The 20,965-nt window shown below is 45.1% G+C and overlaps 1 protein-coding gene across 1 annotated transcript; it reads right to left on the reverse strand.

Moving 5' to 3' along the window:
* Window positions 1–217: 217 nt before the first annotated feature.
* On the reverse strand, window positions 218–12,746 carry guca1a (guanylate cyclase activator 1A). The gene is made up of 4 exons (XM_041203252.1): window positions 12,549–12,746; window positions 9,851–10,000; window positions 1,458–1,548; window positions 218–345 (listed from the first exon to the last, which is right to left on the reverse strand). The coding sequence occupies exons 1-4, from the start codon at window positions 12,744–12,746 to the stop codon at window positions 218–220; spliced, it is 567 nt and encodes a 188-aa protein (XP_041059186.1).
* Window positions 12,747–20,965: the final 8,219 nt, after the last annotated feature.

A 20,965-nucleotide genomic window follows, 5' to 3' on the forward strand; every position in this document is an offset into this window, starting at 1 on the left:
TTGTGCATGAGGTTAACAGAATGATTTTTAATTCTGAAGAATAATCATTTCTCCAGTGCTGGAGTAAGTGGTTTTTATTCCAAGTCCAATTATGAATTAAGAGTGAAGCTCAAGTGTAATTCTGTGATACTCAGTGTGTTCTTTTTCCTTGTATCCAGATAATAGTTTCTGGATGATAATTTGATGCTTGTCTGGTATTCTGTCCATCTCCTCCATTTTAAACACTGTGTCTTCGATTATGAATCATTGTAAAAATATGAGTGAGGTCGAGAGTATTCATCATCACATCACAAAACCCTTTGTCTTTCTTGGCTCCTTCAACAAACTCTTCAAGAGAAAGTTCCCCTGCAAACAAACATAGCCAAAGGGAATATAATTTATGTCTGCAGATAATGAAAGGTGTAGGCAAACTGGGAGGAAACAAATGATTTAACTTGGCCAATGAAGAAGAAATGAAGACTTCAACAACAGTTTATGTTTATATTGCAGCCTTAATGAAATAAAAACACTTACAGAAAACTATAAAGCAAAATTTGGCACTGCACTATATATGATGATTTATACAGCAGATGACCAATAGCTGGATTAAAGAGGTAGATTTAAGGGAACTCCTTAGAGACAGGTGGAGATTCCGAGAGGTTTAGGGAAAGAATTCCAGGGTTTAGGGCCGAGACAGCTGAAAGCCTAGCCACTAACGGTGAAGCAAGTAAAATTGGCTTACATATATATAAGCTGCCTTTCACAAGTCATCCCAAAGCATTTCTAGCCAATGAAGTACTACTGAACTGCAATTACTGTTGTAATGTGGGAAACGCAGCCTGGCAGGCTCCCAAAAAATTACCAGATAATGTGATGTTGGTTGAGGGATGAAGATTGGCCAGGACACTGGGGAGAAATCCCATGCTTTTTTTTGATATAGTGCAGGGGATCTTTTAGATTCCACCCAAGAACACAGTGGGGTTTAACAGCTCATCCCAAAAACTGCACCTCTGACAGTGCAGCATTCCCTCAGCACTGCACTAAAACGTCAGCCTAGATTTTGTGGTCAAATCTCCGGACTGGGATTTGAATGCACAATCTTCTGAATCAAGGTGAGCCATGTGGATCAGGTCTGATCCTTAGTCTCGATGGGTTGGTCGACCTCAGTTGGCATAGAGACAGAAGTGCTGGATTAGGTGTCAGCGTTCTTGTTCCCACTCCTGATTTCTCTCTAGCAACAACTGCTGGAGGAGTCCATCTGCTACTGTCAGGTGAATAACAGGGCCAGGCTCACTGCAATGTCTCAAACAGTCAAGTAACTATGTCAACAGACATAATTCAGGCTCACACATGAAAAGATGATGCTTAGGCCTAATGGACAATCAGTGCTTGTGGAGTTCTACTGAAGCAAGGAGTCCATGAATTCAGGAGAAGTTTGGGTCAGAAAAGGCTGAAAATAAAAAGGAAAACCTACTCACCATCTCCGTTGACATCAATGTTGTCAAAGACTTGATTTGTGTACTCTTCCGCTGGCATGTCTTGTTCACAACCATTAATGGCACGGATAGCCTGGGAGACAAAGTTACAACATACAAATTAGTGATCTACAGAGATGGCATGAAGTGAAAGGCAGATACCAGAAGTGAGAGATTATAGTTATTAAGAAAGACTTGAAAATTGAAGCTTCTTCACTGAAATAGAGAAGGTTAACTTGAGGTAGGGTCAGGAGTTGCCTAATTCAGGGCTTCAAAAAAAGGTCTTGAGAGGATAAATAGTGGAAGGTTGCTCCCAATGGTTGGAAAATCATAGTAAGAGGGCACAGACTGAGGATTATCACTGGAAGAATGAAGAGTGGAATTGGAAGAAATGTTTTCATGTAGAGGTTGATTATAACATGGATTGTTTTACCACAATTGAATGTTGAGGTAGAGACTCATTTAGAGAATTTTAGAGGAATTAGACAAGGATTTGAAAAGGAAAGAAAATTTGGAATGAACATGGAGTGAGATTAGAATGGACAGTCCCAGTGGAAGAGCTAGCACTGGCACATTCATGATGGGCCGAAAGGCCTCCTGTACTAATCTTGCTAATCAATCAAGATAGTATACATAGTTACAGATGAGCCATTTCCACAGTTCATAACCTCTTCAATGGACAAATACTCATTAATTGATATAACAAAGCATGAGATGAGAAGAGACCATTCAGCCCACAAAACTAGTTCCTTTTATGGATTATGTACGATCTACTTTCTTATCTACATCCTCACTCGTTTTCATTCCTAAACAAAAGTACCCCTGGTCCTGAATTTTGTGCTTGTCGGGCATGCTTGATTGGCAGGCCTGGAAGCAGCTGCGATTTCTACTTCCAGCCGCGATTGGACCCCGAACACAATTTTCAATTAAGGACCGGCAAACGTGAAATGTGCCCAGGCATTGGCAATGTAATGGCGGCAGGTGCGGGAGTGAGACATGCACTGGATCCACTGGGGACCCAGCGGGGCATTTAAAAACAGCAGAACCAGCTCCCCGAAAGCTGCCAGGAGGTTTTGAGTCTTGGAGAGAATTTTGAAATTTGCAGAAGTTCTGGCCTCAGCACCCATTGGGCAAGCAAGGCAGGAGGGCAATGCTAGTGGGCACTCTGCCCCTCCACCCACCCCGGTTCTCAGACAAGTGCCTGCGTACTCTAGTGGCGGCAAGGTTGGTATGGTATTGAGGTAGAGGGCAGATTAATGAATGCACTTTGTTCCAAACAGAAGAGAAGCAATAATGCTGTGGAGCACAGATATTTGGGTGATGGGGTGGCCAACCTGCTCATACTGATCAAATTTGAGATGGACGCCCTCAAGTTAGAATGGCAGCGAGGAGCAAGGTCCTCAGGTCGCAGGAAGGCAGGGGTGTCAGTGGAAGTTAAGAGTCCAGTGGGCAGGTGTGAGACTGGTAGAGAGTGCAAACAATGTAGGGTTGTCTCATCTCAAATGAAGACTTCTAAGCAAGAGTTCCCAGCGTTCCAGCAATCACAATGCCACCATGATGCAGTTGTCCATAGTCCCAACTGCCCACCTAACATGCACATTCACTATGGGATGATTGTTAATACTGACATATTGTCTTCCTCCCTCAGATGAGCCATCCTCCAGAGGCTGCCGGGAGCCCAAGGACCCTCCCTTGACTCCTCAGGAGGAGCCACAGACAGATCCACCAATGTCACGTCCTCTCTCACTACCAGGCACCAGTGCAGATACAAGCATGTTGGTTTTTCAGCTCAGATGGTAGTGCACTGCTGGAGGGCCCAGTACACTTGCATGAGGTGCTGGCGGAGGCCTAGGGTGCCAGATGTTAGAGGACTGTTGTAGACAGGATGGTGCTGAGTCCGTGGTAGATGATGAGCCCCTGGAGTCATCCATCGGGCGGCAGATGCTGGATGTCCAGCCGGATGTGCGGAAAGATCTAGCGGACAACCCTGAGGGTCTGCGTGCCATGGTCTTTGTCATGGAGGAATCCATGAGGAGCTTGATCACCGCATTGACCCTGAGCACCAAATGCACTGCCTCCTCCATTGAGGGAGTGGCAACTCTCATGGAGAGGCAGCTCCAGGAACAGAATAAGGTAATCCTGGGGTTGCGCTCGGACCTGCAAGCCCACACACTGCCAGTGACCTCAGGAGGTCACTACCAGTGTGAGAGATGAGTGAGGCACTTAATCCCTATGCAAGGTGCCTGTCCATCAATGGTGAGCAGGGAGGTCCAGACGTATCTCACGCTGGTGGATGAGCTGCCTGCTGTCTCTGTGGGCTCCTCTCACAGTGCTCTGGATGAGGGCGGTAGCTGCTCCGCCCCCCTATCAGTAACCATTACATCTAACGAGGCTACGACGACTGAGGAATACCCAATCATGTCGCTGGTCGCATACTCCCAGGCAGAGCCTGCACAGGCCCTGCCGGCCAGAGGACGACCTCCAAGATCATCAGAGCCGAATCAGCAGAAGAGTCAGCAATCTGCCTCCAATGACGCTGTCAATGACAGTGGGGGTGGGGGGTGGGGTATCAGGACACAGCACTTGCAAGTGTAAGCTTAAGACACTGTCAGCACAGGATGGGGTTTTCACAGGTGACATTCTTTCATTTCATCAGTGTTATGTATTGTTTTTGTGTGACAGTAGCAACAAAATTATGTTATGTTCCTTTTTTGCAACTCTGGAAAAGATATAAATCTAGAATTTGTCCCAATACCCTGAGTGTCCTTCATGTTCTCCACAGGTGCAGACCTCATCAGTGCCTGATGATGGACGGCAGGGGTAGAAAACTTTATGACAGAGGCTGTGAAGTGACATTGGCCACATGGGGTTTCCTCCGCAGAAATGTGTGTGAAGGAGGCAGTGCACTTGCCATGAGAGCGAAGCCATGCCTTGGCAGCCTAGCTGAAGGTGCATTGAATCAAGGCCTCCCTGATGTCCCTGCCTCCCTGAAGGCTCCTCAAGTCTGCCTCCATGTCCTCACCCTCTTCCTGCCTGGCCTTCTCATTAGATCCATCAGTAGAGTCATCCTCTGAGGCCTGTGGAGCTGCTTCACTGTCCTCATCCTCCAATGGGCTCCCCCTTGCCAGTGCCAGATTATGCAGAGCACGGCAGACAATGACTATAAGCGACATGCACTCTGGAGGATATTGCAGTGTACCCCCTGATGGTCCAGGGAGTGGAACCTCATCTTCAACAGCCCAATTGTCCTCTCTACCACCATCTTTGTGGAGGCATGACTCCTGTTGTACCTCTCTTCTGCCTCTTGTCCTTGGGTGCTGGAGTGGCGTCATGAGCTACCTATTCAAGGGATAGCCTTTGTCACCCAGCAGCCAGCCATCCAGCCAAGCCACAGCCTTTGCACCCACGATTGTCAAAGGATGTATGTATCATGGGAGATGCCAGGGTATCTTGCACAGACCTGCAGAATCTGAGTCTTGCAGTCACATAGTATCTGCACGTGCTTGGAGTGAAAGCTCTTTCTATTCACGAAGGCAGCCGGCTGACCCGCTGGCATCTTGATGGCCACATGAGTTCAGTCTATGGCGCCGAGGATGGGGGGTAGCCCAGAAATTGCTGCAAAGCCTCTGGCTTGCTCATCCTGGCTGGCTCTGTCCATTCAGTAATGAATGATGGTCATGATCCGTCTGAAAAGAGCGTCAGTGACCAGCTTGACGCAACTGTGGACAGTTGTTTGGAACACTCCACGCAGATCCCCCACTGACCCCTGGAAAGATCCGGATGCAAAAAAATTGAGGGCTATTGTGACCTTTAAAACCATTGGCATTGGGTGCCCGCTCACACAGTTGGAGGCTATCTCTGGCACAATCTGGCATATGGATGCGTAGTGTTCCTAGAGAGGCAGAGCTTCCTGCGGCTCTGGACCTCAGACATGTTGAGCTAGTTGGATTGCTGCCTGTACAGTCTGGCAGCAGGATAATGGTGTCCTCTGTGGTGCCTTCTGCCTTGCTCTCTCTGCTGGCCCTGCACCACCTGTGCCTGCACCTCTCCTCCCACAGTTCACTGCCAGGGATGCTGCCTGCAGACACCTGGCCTCCTCTCCCTCCTGTCCCTCTCTTCCTCTTCAGAAGAGGTTCCACCAGTGGAGTAAACAATCCCCATCTGCTGAAATGCAAATGGCTCTGTCTTGTGCACTGAAGGCTGCATTCAGCAGAAATCCTCCAAGAGAGTTGACAAACAAAAGAGTCCTCAAAACAAAGCTAACAAAGCAGACTTCAGCAGAAACCACAGGAAAAGGTATGAAATCTCAGCACTAAAGCATCAGCAAACTCTCACCTGAACTCCTAACAACTCATACAGCCAATGATCTGGTTCCCTTTTATCCTGCCCTTGGATGAGAAATAGCAAAAAAGTAGATTGGTGCTGCCTGTGTGACAAGTGCTAAATTGTGTGGCCAACGTAAAATTAGGATCAGTTGGGTTGTTAATGGGCTTAACTGCCCGTTTAATTGTCGGCAGTTGCGCGCAGGAGCCCGCTAACTGTAATGTTGCACACGAGCGCTAAGAGGTTGGGATGCATGTCCGATGTCTGCTCGCGCAATTTCATGCGATTTCAGGTTGGGCATATGCCTGCTCATTCGTAAAATCCTAGCCCTGGTCTTCAGAGATAAACCAAATATATCTGTCCAATCTATGTTCCTCTTTGTCCACTGTTAATCAGTTCCCTTCCCTGACCTGTTACAGGGTTTCTGCATTTCAGGTACCATCACACACAATCCTATCATTTATATCCCTATTTAATCCTCAATCCTTTTGCCAACCATGTATTCACCCTGTTTATTAAAGGTGTCATTTTCTTAGCATTAACTGCTTTATCTGGGAACCTATTATAATACAATGCTGCAATTCATTTGGCACATTGCAATTGCCAAAACATCTCAAAGTGCTTCAAACAATGAGTTGCTGATTATCACCTACCACTCCTGCCCCCGCCTCCCTTTCCTTCGGCTAATGAATCAGTACTCCTCCATGTTGAACACCAATTGGAAGAAGCACTAAGGGTGGCAAGGTCACAGAATGTACTCTGGGTGGGGGACTTCAATGTCCACCACCAAAAGTGACTCGGTAGTACTGCTACTGACCCAGCTGGCTGAGTGCTAAAGGACATAGCTGCTAGGCCAGGTCTGTGGCAGGTGGTTAGGGAACCAACAAGAGGGAAAAACCTATTTAATCTTGTCCTCAATATTCCACCCATCACAGTTGAGCCTGTCTGTGATAGTATTGATAAGAGTGACCACTGCACAGTCCTTGTGGAGACTAAGTTCCATTTTCACATTGAGGATACCTTCCATCATGTTATGTGGCACTACCACCATGCTAAATGGGATAGATTTCGAACAGATCTAGCAACTCAAATTTGGGCATCCATGAGGTGCTGTGGATCATCAGCAGCAGCAGAATTGTACTCAGCCACAATCTGTAATCCCATGGCCTGGCATATCCCCCCACCTTACCATTACAATCAAGTTGAGGGATCAACCTGGTTCAGTGAAGGCAGGAGGGCATGCCAGGAGCAGGACCAAGCTACAACACAAGACAACTTGCATGTCAAAGAACAGAAGCAGCATGCAACAGACAGAGCTAATCGACCCCACAACCAACAGATTAGATCTAAGCTCTGTAGTCCTGCCACATTCAGTTGTGAATGGCGGTGGACAATTAAACAACTAACAGAAGGAGGAAGCTACACAAATATCTCCATCCTCAATGATGGGAGAACCCAGCACATCAGTGCAAAAGACAAGGCTAAAGCATTTTCAACAATCTTCAGCCGAAAGTACCAAGTAGATGATCCACCTCAGTCTCCTCCTAAGGTCCTCAGCATCACAGATGCCAGTCTTCAGCTAATTCAATTCACTCCACGTGATATGAAGAAATGGCTGAAGACACTGGGTGTTGCAAAGGTTAAGAGCACTAACAACATTCCAGTGATAGCACTGAAGACTTGAGTTCTAGAACCATCTGCGCCCCTAGCCAAGCTGTTCCAGTATGCCAACAACACTGGGATCAACCCAGCAATGTCTTACCCACAAAAAGCAGGACAAATCCAACCTAGCCAATTACCATCATCAGTTTACTCTATTATCAGCAAAGTGATGAAAGGGGTCATTGACAGTGCTATCAAGCAGCACTTGCACAGCAATAACTTGTTCACTACTGCTTAGTTTGGATTCCGCTGGGGCCACTCAGTTCCTGACCCAATTACAGCCTTGGTTCAAACATGGATAACAGAGCTGAACTCAAAAGATGAGAGTGACTGCCCTTGACATCAAGGCAGCATTTGATCGAGTGTGGCATCAAGGAGCCCTAGCAAAGCTGGAGTAAATGGGAATCGGGGGACAACTCTCCGCTGGTTGGAGTCATACGTAGCACAAAGGAAGATGGTTGTTGGAGGTCAGTCATCTCAGGCCCAGGATATAACTGCAGGAGTTCCTCAGGTTAATGTCTGAGGCATTACCATCCCCAACTGCTTCATTAATGACCTTCCCTCCATCATAAGGTCAGAAGTGGGGATGATTGTTGATGATTGCACAATGTTTAACCCCAGTCACGATCCTCAGATACTGAAGCAGTCCATGTCCATATGCAGGAAGACCAGTACAACATTCAGGCTTGGGCTGATAAGTGGCAAGTAACATTCATGCCACAGAAGTGCCAAGCAATGACCATCTTCAACATGAGAGAATCTAACCACCTTCCATTGACATTCAATGGCATTACTATCGCTGATTCCTCACTATCAACATCCTGGGGATTGTCATTGACCAGAAACTGAACTGGATCAACCATATAAATTATTGTGGCTACAGGAGCAGGTCAGAGGCTGAGAATTCAGTGGCAAGTAACTCACCTCCTGACTCCCAAAGCCTGCCACCAACTATCACAAAATCACAAGTCAGGGGTGCAATGGAACATTTTTCACTTGCCTGGTTGAGTGTAGCTCCAACAACACTCAAGAAGCTCGATACTATCCAGGACAATGCAGCCTGCTTGATTGGCACCCCATCCACCACCTTAACTATTCACTTGCACCCCCCGCAATGCACAGTCGCAGCGATGTGTACCATCTACAAGATGCACTGCAGCAACTCATCAAGGCAGTTTTGCCAGCACTTTCCAATGCCATGATCTCTTAACACCTAGAAGAGCAAGGGCTGCAGATGTATGGGAACACCATGACTTGCAAGTTCCTTTCCAAGCTACACACTATCCTGACTTGGAACTATATCACCATTCCTTTACTGTTGTTGTGTCAAAATCCTGGAACTCCCATCCTACAGCACTGTGGGTGTACCTACACTAGATGTACTGCAGTGGTTCAAGAAGGCAGCTCACCACCATCTTCTCAAAGGCAATTTGGGATGGACAACAAATGTTGGCCTAGCCAGCAACAGCCACATCCCGTGAATGAATAAATAAAAGTTATTTTTTCCAAGCACAGTCTCTTGTTTTTTAGGCAAATGTGGCAGCCCTTCTGTACCAGCAATCTCAAATAGCCAGATGGCTGAGGGAAGGATATTAGCCAGGACACTGGGAGATCGCCCCATTTCTCCTCCAATAGTGCATGGGATCATTAGTGTCCATTTGATCAAGAGAGAAGGCCACAGTTTTAATGTGTAAATAGCACCCTAATAATAACACCCCTGACCATCCAGCATTCCCTGAGTGCAGCACTGGAGCACCAGCCTACATTATGAGCTCATATCCTGGAAAGGGGTTTGAATCTGCAACCTTCTCACTGAGAGAGGGAGAAAACTATCAACTGAGACAAGCTGATACAATACAACTCCTACTTCATTAAGGAAAAATATTTCTTCCAATCTCCACTGTCACTTGTTAATTTTATCAACTCCTCTAGATCTGAGCTCAGTTCCACAAACAGAGCGTGAAGGAGAAAAGATCATCTAAATAAAAATTGCTGCAAAGTGAAACTATGGGCCATAAATACATGGTCACTCATGCATCTAATAGGGAAATAAAGAGTATTTTCTTTATTCAGTGAGTGGTTAGACTTCAGAACCTGCTACCACAGCAAGTGGCTGAGGCAAACAACTCAGATATTTTCAAAAGGAAACTAGAAAGTGTATGAGAGAAAAATGAATAGAAAGATATGTTGAAAGGGTGAGATGGAATGGATAGAATGAGAAGAGACTCTTGTCAAGTATAAACTCCACAGACTCATTGGCCCCAATGGCCTATTTCTGTGATGCATATTCTATGTAATCCAATTGTTGGTTCACATCATAGGATCAGGAGTCAGCCATTCTCACTGCCTCCTGCAATCTTAATGCAGGAATGTGTTCACTTGTGAAAATCTTCCTGCAAATGACTTCTTACCTTAATTATTTGGAGTAGTTCATGCCTGTCAATGCAGCCATTACCATCCACATCATAGAGCTTGAAGTACCAGCGCAGTTTCTGTTCCATTTTACCTCGGAGAACTAAACTAAGGGCAGCCACATATTCCAAGAAGTCAATGTATCCATCCTGCAACCAGCAAACAGAAAGTGTTCAGGCATACTGTCCTAAATTCCCCAGCATGATTCCAGCAAAGTTCAGGGAAGGTGTTCCAGAAGGGGGCCTTTGGTGATGTGGAGACGTACCTTCAGAGCCCCAACCCCCAAAAACCCCAGAAATGCCAGTGTTCAATGTTTGGCCAGGGAAAAGGGTTGATGGAAGGGTGGAATTGCCAGGATTTCTCCCTCACAATGGTAAGTGCCCTATTTTTGGGCAGGCTGAGACTGTGCCCCGAAAACAAGGCTACTGAAACTGCCATGTAAAGCTAAGCACCACTGTATCTGGATCCCAACGGAGCATGTGGATGCTCCCTAAATTATAGGGGCATCTTAATTCAGCCTCCAGATATAATTTCCGCAGTTCTGCCTCACCTCTATACAGCAAATTTGGATGTTCAGCTACCCATCCATCCAACAGTATTTTACTTCAGTCCCTTAATGATATTTTTGGTGTTTGCAACTGCGCCTCACTCCGTGGAGCTGAATCTTACAGAATGACAAAAACCCAAGGATTAATGAATACTCTGTGTTGAGCTAACAGGCTTCATGAACCCTTTGCTGGGAAGGAACATTAAACCAAAATCTTGGCAGCCCCATTGCTGAGCATGGTGCCCTGCACTGTAAACCATAACCCTTCATTTAGTGTCCTGTTTGCAATCTTGGTGTCATTTTTGACCCCTAGGTAAGCATCCAACAGCATATTTGTGTCATCACTAAGATCACTTATTTCTGCGTCCATTATATTGCCCAATTTTGCCCCTGCCTCAATTCATCTGTTGCTGAAATCATCATTCATGCCTTTGCTACCTCTAGACTTGACTATTTCAACACACATGTGGTTGGCTTCCTACATTCTACCCTCAGTAAGCTTGAGGTCATCTAAAACTCTGCTGCTGCGATCTTTCTCATACCAAGGCTTGTTCACCTAACAACTCTGTGTTCACCAACCTACATTGGTTCCTGATCAAGTAATGCTTCAATTTTAATTTTCTCACTATTGTTTTGAAATCTGCCATACTCTTGCCCCTAATCTCCTTCAGTCCCACAACCTTCCAAGATATCTCATTCTGACCTCCTAAGCATTCCCAATTTTAATTGCTCTACCATTGCTGGCCACGTCTTCAGCTGTGTAGACCCTAAACTCGAGTTCCCTACCTAAGCCTCTTCCAAATACTTTCCTCCTTTAAGACACTCTTGAAATCCTACTGTATGACCAAGCTTTTGACCATCTGGCCTAATATTGTCTTATGTGATTTGGGATTAGACCAGATGCGGAAGTCCCATGCCCATTTCCAACAGATCCAATGTTAGCTGGTTGTGTAAGGGTCAGAGTGTGATTCACACAGGCCGAAAATGCAAACTCAACCAATCTATTTGAACTTAGTGCTGACTTCAAACAGACCACATTTTGGCTGTTCCAAGGGCCTTTACCCACAGTTGAGGAAGTCTCAAATTTATGGAATAAATGTAAATAAAGTCTGTTAAAATTTTTTTTAAAATCCCCTGCTCTTTAAACTTGAAAAAAAAGGCCTAAGCTGTCAGTGAGAATTAAAAAAAACAGCACCAGCTGAACTGCTTTGATTGTCAAGCAATCTGGTGTAGGTTCAAAAAAAAATTACCACTTGTCCCATAGTTTCAAAAGAGATCTTTGTTGACATTTCCTTAGGGCTGTTATTATATAATTATTATTGCTTGGCTGAGTTTTAAATGATATAATCCTCACAGCAGGGGTTTCTGAATTCACAATTTGTTGACTGTTTAAAGTCTATTAAAGGATTTCAGATGTAGCTCCTGAATAAAAGTTTGTTTTTGTAACAGATTAACCACTTGTGGAGATGTAAAAGATTCAAATGGGTTTCATGAATGGGCGTTGGGGGGCATGAGTTGACATGGAGGTGGTTTGGGAACATGAGGAGGCATGGGGGGTGGGACGGGAGGGTGTGAGGGCTAGAGAGCTTAACAGCTTCTAAAACAACTGGTGCCAGAGAAGCGAGGTGGGCCTTCTAACCAGCCTGACTTGGCACTCACCCCTCTCCAGGGGTCAACAGGCTTGACTCAATCCCACCCCTGCCTCCTTGCAGTGAAAATTGGATCTAATGGGGTTCTTTAAAACGAGGCGGGTCTGCCTAGTTGGGAAATTTCCCAACTTGAGCTACCTGCCTTGGTAGTGAAAATCCAGCCCTTTGTGTCTAATTTGGGATATTTTAAATTGTTAAAGATGCTATATAAATATAAGGAGTTCAGAGAGCAATTCTGAAATATGTTGACCGAGAACACAGAGACATTAACAAAATATGTGGTAGTAATGTGTATTTGCACTCTGACAAATAGGTTCAAATTCACCATTACGATCCCTCACATAGTGAATGTCTGGTCTGTGCACAGCACACTTCATCTCTCTCCATCATCCATCTCGCCTCTGATACCTACCTTATTCCACCCCACCCCATTACCCACTTTTCGATACCTTTTTCCATTAGGTAAAGTTATTGAAACAATTTGACTTTCCGTCTCCTTACCTTATTCATATCAAAAGTCTTAAACATCTGTTCAATGTAGGCATTGGCTTCCTGGGTCAATCCCTTAAGGCCGAAGAACTGTTTGAACTCGTGCAGAGCCAGCTGTCCCGATGGGCACTCAATCATGAACTTCTTGTACCAGTGGTGGAGCTCCACGGCCTGCAGGTCATCCACAGTGGTACCTTGCGAGTTTCCCATTACAGCTGTTGCTGCTAAACTGAGGATCTCCACGAGCACACACTCTTGGAAACGTTGAGGTGTGTTTGTCTCTCCTCTGAACATCTCAGCCAATTTAAATGAGGGCTAAGTACAGCTCTGGCCAATTAGTTACTTTAATCTCCTCTGATAAGGATTTAAGATCTCAAGATATTTATAAAAACATATTGCCTAATCGGGAGGCAGGCCTGGATTATCGCTGAGGTACGGTTGCTTCAGGACATACTGCAATCATCACTAATCAGCTGCACTTACCTAACAGCTCACTCTGGCTTTCATAAGCACTCTTTCGCTCTGGCATTGTCTCTTTGTTCCTTTCATCCCCTTCTTCTTCTCAGACCTGTCAAGTTGCACCCACAAATTGATATTCACTTTAAAAAGCAATCTCCTCAGGTCTACCTCAGTCTTGAAAATCAATACTGCTCCCATGGGTTTAAGTGAGCACGTGAGCTCTCTTTGGAATGATACAATATAACTGAGCAAGCCACCAGGGCAGACTTGATAATTCAGTAGTTGATCCAAGTGAATGTGTAATACTCCAGGCTTCTTTGGATGGTTGACTGGCCAGTGGGGAACTCATCAGTTGGGTCAGGTCCTACTCAACTTGTTCTGAATAACCTTTCAAACCAATGTCAAAACAATGAGGATGATCGCAACTTCATAAGCAGCTGGAAGGCCATCAGTGCTTTGTGGGAGCTTTTGGTTCTTTATAACCTCAAACCTCGCTCTCGCCCTTTTCTTGATGCTGGCAGTCTCTTCAGTCTTCTCCCACAATCTCCTCTTTTCCCCCTTACAGGTGAGATTTTTGCTGTAAAATAGTTGTCCATAACTGTTCCAACTTGAATACCAATAGGGGATTAATTTAATTCAGGTGATGGGTGTTGTCATTGGTTAGAGGTGCATGACGTGCAATATGTGTCTCTGTAAATAAAAAAAGTGTATTAAGACTATGTTCCAGAGTTCTATCCTTCATTGTCTGGCCATCGATAGTGGCGTAATGAGGGGAAATCTTTAACTACGCTTTAATCACTCCTCCTAACAACTCATTTGTTTGCTCAGTATCAGTTTCTGGTTATACTTCTGGGAAGCACCTGAGGCAATTTTTACTAGGTTAAAGGTTTTATGGAAATCTAAGTTGTTGCAATTGGTAACAGCACACTCAGTTTACAAATATATGATAAAGGACAGGACAATACCAACTTCACACATCCCTTCTGATGGTGTGTCCCATAGCCAAAACCAAAAGGTGATGGGAAGGTCGGGGTGGTGGCAAAATAATTCAGGTCAATTTAGGAAAATGTTTCTCTCTGACCCAGGAGAACAGTGTAGCAAAGGCCAGGGGATCATAGAGACTGATGACACCAGTCCACAATGGCCCACATATGTTTACCAGAGAGGGAATAGATTTTTAGCATTTTCTGCCATATTTCTGATTACCAAATGCAGCTGAAGGGACATGCAGATAACCTGTCACTAGCCTGCAATCAATACTCCATCTGAAAGTAATCACTTGCAGGTAAGCATGAGCCCTGTGGTGATGCTGCTATTGTAGGTTTATCACTGGGATGACTGGCACAGATAACAAGCCTGTTAAAAAATATGTGTCCAGAATCTCCACAGAGTTGTCCCCAACTCCCACAGTAACTTCCAGTGAAATCCCTGAAGAAAGGAACCAAATGGCTAAAGTTGACAGTCCAAGCTGTTATCCAGGAGTTCTGCCAGTCACCTGCTGAACATTTAACTGCCCCTTCGGAAGTTTCTGTTAACTCTTCCCTTACCTCCTCATTGCCCAATTCTCCTCCCCTGCCACACAGCAGCATCCGGAGATTTTTCTATACTGTTATTTCTATTCTGCACATGGGTAACTTGTCTGTCATTCTGAAAAATAAATCAGAAAGGAGGATCGCCATTAGGTCCACAAATCTCCTGCCATAACTTCAGTGGGAGATCCTGGGAACTCCTGGATAAATAATAAAGACGGCCAGTTTTAGGCATTTGCAACATTGCTTCAGAGATTCCATTGATCTTTGTCTCATCCTGCAGTTGGAAGCAGCTAAAAGGTTAACACTGTTACATCACCTACTGGAGATTATTAATAGCAATCGGATAAACGAGGCCATGCAAGTTGGACGTTATGGATAATCGGGCATTGAACAATCAGCTATAAATAAATGCGCAGCCACCCTTGGTCAATGTACCATATCTTGTAAATGGCAATTAAGCTTGACTCATCCATTATGTAGCAACATTGGAAATTCCAAAGCCTCCAATTACAAGTGCAGCTCATTGTCTGTAATTCTGTGTCCCATGGGACTTGGACCAGCGAACAATTTGACCTGGTCAGCTTGGTCAATGCCACTCCAAAATCCTTTCTCCTCCAAAGATAAGTATAATCTTTCTTCAAACTAAGATTGCTGATCCCTGCAATTGACTTAATTGCTCAACCCTAACCCTCTCAATGGCAATCATATTTTTGCTGTGGTTAGTTGGCTTCAGCCATCAACAGGTCTCCAGCTGATTCTGATCAGCAGGATGTCACTGCTGTTGTATCTTAACATTAGCGGTTATCTTTTGAGCTGATTGGTTTGAGTATTCCCCCTCTAGTGACAAAAATGTAGAACTTATTATTCAGTCATTTCCCATGGATCCAACTGCTCCTACCTTCCACCTCTCTCCCATGGCTATGCCACTGTTTCAGAGTGACAACAATGAATCTTGACACTTGTCTGTCTCTGTGGTGAAGCCTGATTCTATCTGTGACCGTGAACGATATTTTTAATAATATGAAGATGCATGGAATGAGAAAAATTCCTTCCATCCATTAAGTCCATCCCTTCTACTTACCTTTTAGTCAGAGGTTTCTACCCCACTCCTTTCATCTCTGCAGGCAGTGTTTGGTAGAGTTTCTCTTTGCCCAGTTTTGAGATACATTAAGATAATCTTCTAAACGCCTTTCAATTTCTACACTCTAAATGATACATTCTTGGAAACATGGCAGCCAATTTGCACACAGCAAGTTCCCACAAACAGCAAGGTGATAATGTTTTGGTGATGTTGATCAAGGGACAAATATTGGGCAGGATACAAGGGATAACCCTCCTACTCCTCTTCAAAATAGTGCCATGTGATATCTTACATCCACCTGAGATGAGAGATTGTATAACGTTTCATTGAAAGATGGCACCTCAATGGCAGAGCACTCCCTCAGCACTGAGTGTTAACCTTGATATGTGCTCAAATCCTAGAATGGGACTTGAATCAACAACCTTCAAATTCAGAGGCTCCCAGGTGTCAACAGCTCAGAGCACTGGATTATCTTTCTCTGCATTTGGAAGCTTCCATTCTACCTTGACCTGAACCTGGAACATTCTGCCCTACTTTAAACTAGACGTAGAAACTTCCATTCTAACTTGACCTTAATCAGGAACCTTCCATTTTACCTCTGTCTGCAACTGGAACCGTCCGCTCTTCCTCAATCTGTACCTGAAGCCTCACACACTTTACCTTAATCTGCACTTGAAACTTCCCATCTTATCCCTTTCACACTGTCTTTCACTCTTTAAAAGTCAAGGCGTGATTGCCAATACCTCGTTTTTTGCTCGATCTCAAACCCTTAGCCTCTTTTACAGGCTGATCCTGTTTTTTTATCATTCTCACTGTGTCACACTGCATTTGCACTTTACACTGTTTCATTCTTTGTCTTCCTTAGTCTCTAGCTCACCCAGTCTCTCTCAATCTCAGTGTCTCTTTGAAGGAGACCATTTCATCTTTTGTGCTGTTGCTAAATGTCTGCATCTGTAGATATTTCTCTTCCTCCAGTATTAAGAAGATTGCCAATGGTTTACCATTAAGTGTTTATGTGTCACTGTCTTTTTCCCCAATCATCCTCAGTTTGTCATGCCACTTAATATTACAAATCAACAAGCTTTGATATCATATGCTTTGTGCTTCTGCACAAATAATATATATAAGGTCCCAGGACAGTTTTTATGGTGCATCAATCTGAAAATCAGTGATCCACCCTGTTGTTAGAGCTGCATCCATCCAGAAAAGTGGAGAATATTCCATCAAACTCCTGCCTTGTGCCTTGGAGGTGGAAGCAAGACTTTGGGGACTCAGGTGAGTCAGTCATCAGAATACCAACCTCAATGTAGCCACAGCATTTCTGTGCCTTGTCCAGTTACATTTCTGGTTAATGGTGATTCCCAGGATGATGATGGTGGGGAATTTGATAATGGGAATGGTAATGCCATTGAATATCAAAGGTTAGATTCTCCCTTGTGGGAATGACATTGCATGGTATTTGTGTGGCGCGAATCGGGTGGAAATTGGCCGGAGTGGATTTGCCTTGTGTTTTGTGTACAGGTCATACCTGGACAATTTTCCATAATGCTGGATAGATGCCATTGTTATATCTGTACTTGAACAGTGGCATCCATGGCTTAGCATGCATTTAGTCTCGTGTTTTGGCTTCACCAGATTGGCATTTTCAGGTAGGCTTGGTGCTGCTTCTGGCATTTTCTTCTACATTCTCCCTTGTTGGATCTTGTGGATCCTGGTCGCACATTTGTTATAAGTGGTGGCCGAGTTGGTACTATAGATAGAGGTGGTCAGCAGACACTTCTTCGATGGAAAGCATTATGTTTATTTACAAAGGTACTCAGCAGCAACTACACGTGTGATTTCACTTCAAACTCTATCTCTACACTAGTGACTGCTAACTACTGATGTAGTCCACACTACTCTCCTATTGGTTACTAAAGCTCTTCCTTAACAGCATTCTTCTTAAAGGTATATTACACCTTAGATAAAACCATAATTACCACATTCATTGAACCTAGTTTGGTCCTGTGGCTTGATGATAATGGTAGAGTGAGAGATGTGCCAGCTCATGAGGTCACAGTGGGATATCATTCAATATAGTTCCTAATTTAAAACACCAATGCAAGATTTAATAAAACAGAACAAGCTTTCTAATGGGCTGGGGGCAATAAATTAAATATTTCTACAAAAATACTGAGATATACAAGCAGCACACTGAGTTGCTCCCAGAATCTGAAGAGGGACACCTGTGAACTAAAAGAAAAAGGGTGCAATCACTCTCCTTGTAGAGCATTGATCTGCTGAGCCAGAACAGCAGCTACTTTCTTGTCTACTTGGCTTGTCAGCGGAGCAGGATGTAGATCTTCTCCTTGTACCAGTCCTTGTTTTAATGTTGGCAAGTCTGCGTGTTTGCTCAACATGCAAGGCTGCCGCTGATGGTCCAAAGTCTCATGGATTTCAAGTTTTGAGCTGCTAGTTTTGAATCAATCCTATTTAGCATGGTGATGATGTCACACTGTCATGGACAACTGCATCTGCACCAGATAGATTGATGGTGTTGAGCTCAAGTAAGGTTTTTTCCCCCTTTTGATGATTCTTTCACCACCTGCCCCAAATCCAGTATCGCAGCTATGTCCTACAGGGGTCGGCTAAGTCAGCCAGTAATGGTACTACTGAGCCACTGTTAGTGATAGGTATTGAAGACCCCAGACTGTGTATATTCTGTCCCATTGCTATGCTCAGTGCTGTTGGACATAGAGAAGTAATGATTAAACCTTAGATGATTAACCAGCGCTAAGTTTCCTTGTCCATATTTGACCTGATACCATGAGATTTCATGGGGGTGAAGTCTGTCAGGAGTCATTTTTGAAGACTCCCAGAGTCATTCTCTCTTTACTATATAACTCTGTACTCGACCTCCTCTACATTGTGGTCTCCCCTACATTGGAGAGACCAAACGTAAACTGGGCGACCACTTTGCAGAACACCTGCGGTCTGTCCGCAAGAATGACCCAAACCTCCCTGTCGCTTGCCATTTTAACACTCCACCCTGCTCTCTTGCCCACATGTCTGTCCTTGGCTTGTTGCATTGTTCCAGTGAAGCCCAACGCAAACTGGAGGAACAACACCTCATCTTCCGACTAGGCACTTTACAGCCTTCCGGACTGAATATTGAATTCAACAACTTTAGGTTGTGAGCTCCCACCCCCATCCCCACCCCCCTTCTGTTTCCCCCTTCCTTTTTTTCCCAATAAATTATAAAGATTTTCCTTTTCCCACCTATTTCCATTATAAAAAAAAATAAAAAAAAACACCCCCACGAGAGCTATACCTTGAGTGGCCTACCATCCATTCTTAATTAGCACATTCGTTTAGATAATATCACCAACTTTAACTTTAACACCTATGTGTTCTATTGTACTATTGTCGTTGACACCTTTTGATGATCTGCTTCTATTACTGCTTGTTTGTCCCTACAACCACACCCCCCCCTCTACCTCTCTCTCTCTCTATCTCTCAGCCCACCACACACACACCTTAAACCAGCTTATATTTCAACTCTTTCTTGGACTCGAACTCAAGTTCTGTCGAAGGGTCATGAGGACTCGAAACGTCAACTCTTTTCTTCTCCGCCGATGCTGCCAGACCTGCTGAGTTTTTCCAGGTAATTCTGTTTTTGTTTTGGATTTCCAGCATCCGCAGTTTTTTTGTTTTTATCTCTGTGTTTAATTGTGTGCCACTGCTCTTCAAGAAATGCCTACCTCCTTGAAGAAGTTCTGTTCCTCTCTGCGACAAGATTTCCGTATCTCTCTGTTGCCTTGCTCACCTTCCTTGCTTTCCATTTCCCTCCTGGTGTTTGACAAGGTGTTTACTAAAACCCGCTTTCACAGCCATATCTCCTTTCTCAGTGACTGTCTCCGTCTCCGACTTACCCCACGTGGATTTCAACTGAAATTCCACCCCTCATGTTTCGAACCCACCCAGGATTACAGGTATCTCCGGGACATAAAACGTTTCTCGGACTGCTGTTCCCGTCACATTCTGAAATCCACACTCAGTGCCATGCGCCGCCATATGAACACACTCGACCTCTCCCTCCAGCAGCACCGCCGTACCCTTTTTCAAAGCTGCGCGTGCCCCCAGTTTCATTTTATCCTTTGGCTCATCCGACGCCTCAACAAGAAACTTTTTCTCTTTCTCTCAAGTGCTAAGGAACGCAAGCTCCAACAACTCATTGACACCAACACCCATCTAGGACCCTCCAACCCTGCCTGTCCCTCCGTCCCCACCCTTTCTTCCAATCCCAACCCCAGCCGTGTATTCACTATACCCCCTGACCTTCCCCTCTCCGATGCTGAACGTTCAGTGCTCAGCAAAGGACTTAGTTTCATACCCTTATGCCCTCACCTCAATGAATTTCGGGCTCGGCATGATACTGAACTCTTCTTCCGCCGTCTTCGTCTCCGGGCTCACTTCTTTGGGCAGGAGTCCTCTCCCAGTTCAACGGATCCTTTTACCCATCTCCAATATTCTCCCTCCACCTGGACCCCTCCCTCTGGATTCTTACCTTCTCTCGATCTTTTCATTGAGAACTGTCGGCGCGACATTAGTCGTCTCAATTTCTCTGCTCCTCTCACCCATTCTAACCTGTCTCTCTCTGAACTTACTGCATTCTATTCTCTCAGGTCCAACCCTGACATTGTCATCAAACCCGCTGACAAGGGTGGTGCTGTTGTTGTCTGGCGCACTGACCTCTACCTCGCGGAGGCTGAGCGTCAACTCGCAGACACTACCTCCTACCTCTCCCTGGACCATGACCCCACCACTGAACATCAAGCCATTGTTTCCAGGACTGTCACTGACCTCATCTCCTCTGGGGATCTCCCTCCCACAGCTTCCAACCTGATAGTTGCCCAACCTCGGACGGCCCGCTTCTATCTCCTACCCAAAATCCACAAACAGAACTGCCCTGGTAGACCGATCGTCTCAGCTTGCTCCTGCCCCACAGAACTCATTTCTCGTTATCATGACTCCCTTCTCTCTCCCCTTGTCCAGTCCCTTCCCACCTACATCCGTGATTCCTCTGACACCTTACGTCACATCAACAATTTCCAGTTCCCTGGCCCCAACCGCTTCCTCTTCACCATGGACGTCCAATCCCTCTACACCTCCATCCCCCACCAGGATGGTCTGAGGGCCCTTAGCTTCTTCCTTGAACAGAGGCCCGAACAATCCCCATCCACCACTACTCTCCTCCGTCTGGCTGAACTTGTTCTCACGCTGAACAATTTCTCCTTCAACTCCTCTCACTTCCTCCAAATAAAAGGTGTGGCTATGGGTACCCGCATGGGCCCCAGCTATGCCTGTCTCTTTATGGG

The sequence above is a fragment of the Carcharodon carcharias genome, chromosome 13 (genome assembly GCF_017639515.1).
Source record: "Carcharodon carcharias isolate sCarCar2 chromosome 13, sCarCar2.pri, whole genome shotgun sequence".
NCBI lineage: Eukaryota > Metazoa > Chordata > Chondrichthyes > Lamniformes > Lamnidae > Carcharodon > Carcharodon carcharias.

Bases quoted from the DNA above. Each gene is read 5' to 3' on its own strand.
- guca1a (XM_041203252.1), bottom strand. From the start codon at position 12,746: ATGGGAAACTCGCAAGGTACCACTGTGGATGACCTGCAGGCCGTGGAG. The intron at 10,001-12,548 runs GTAAGGAGACGG...TGCTGGTTGCAG, and splicing joins AGACTTTTGATATGAATAAG to GATGGATACATTGACTTCTT. The intron at 1,549-9,850 runs GTAAGAAGTCAT...TTTGTCTCCCAG, and splicing joins AACTACTCCAAATAATTAAG to GCTATCCGTGCCATTAATGG.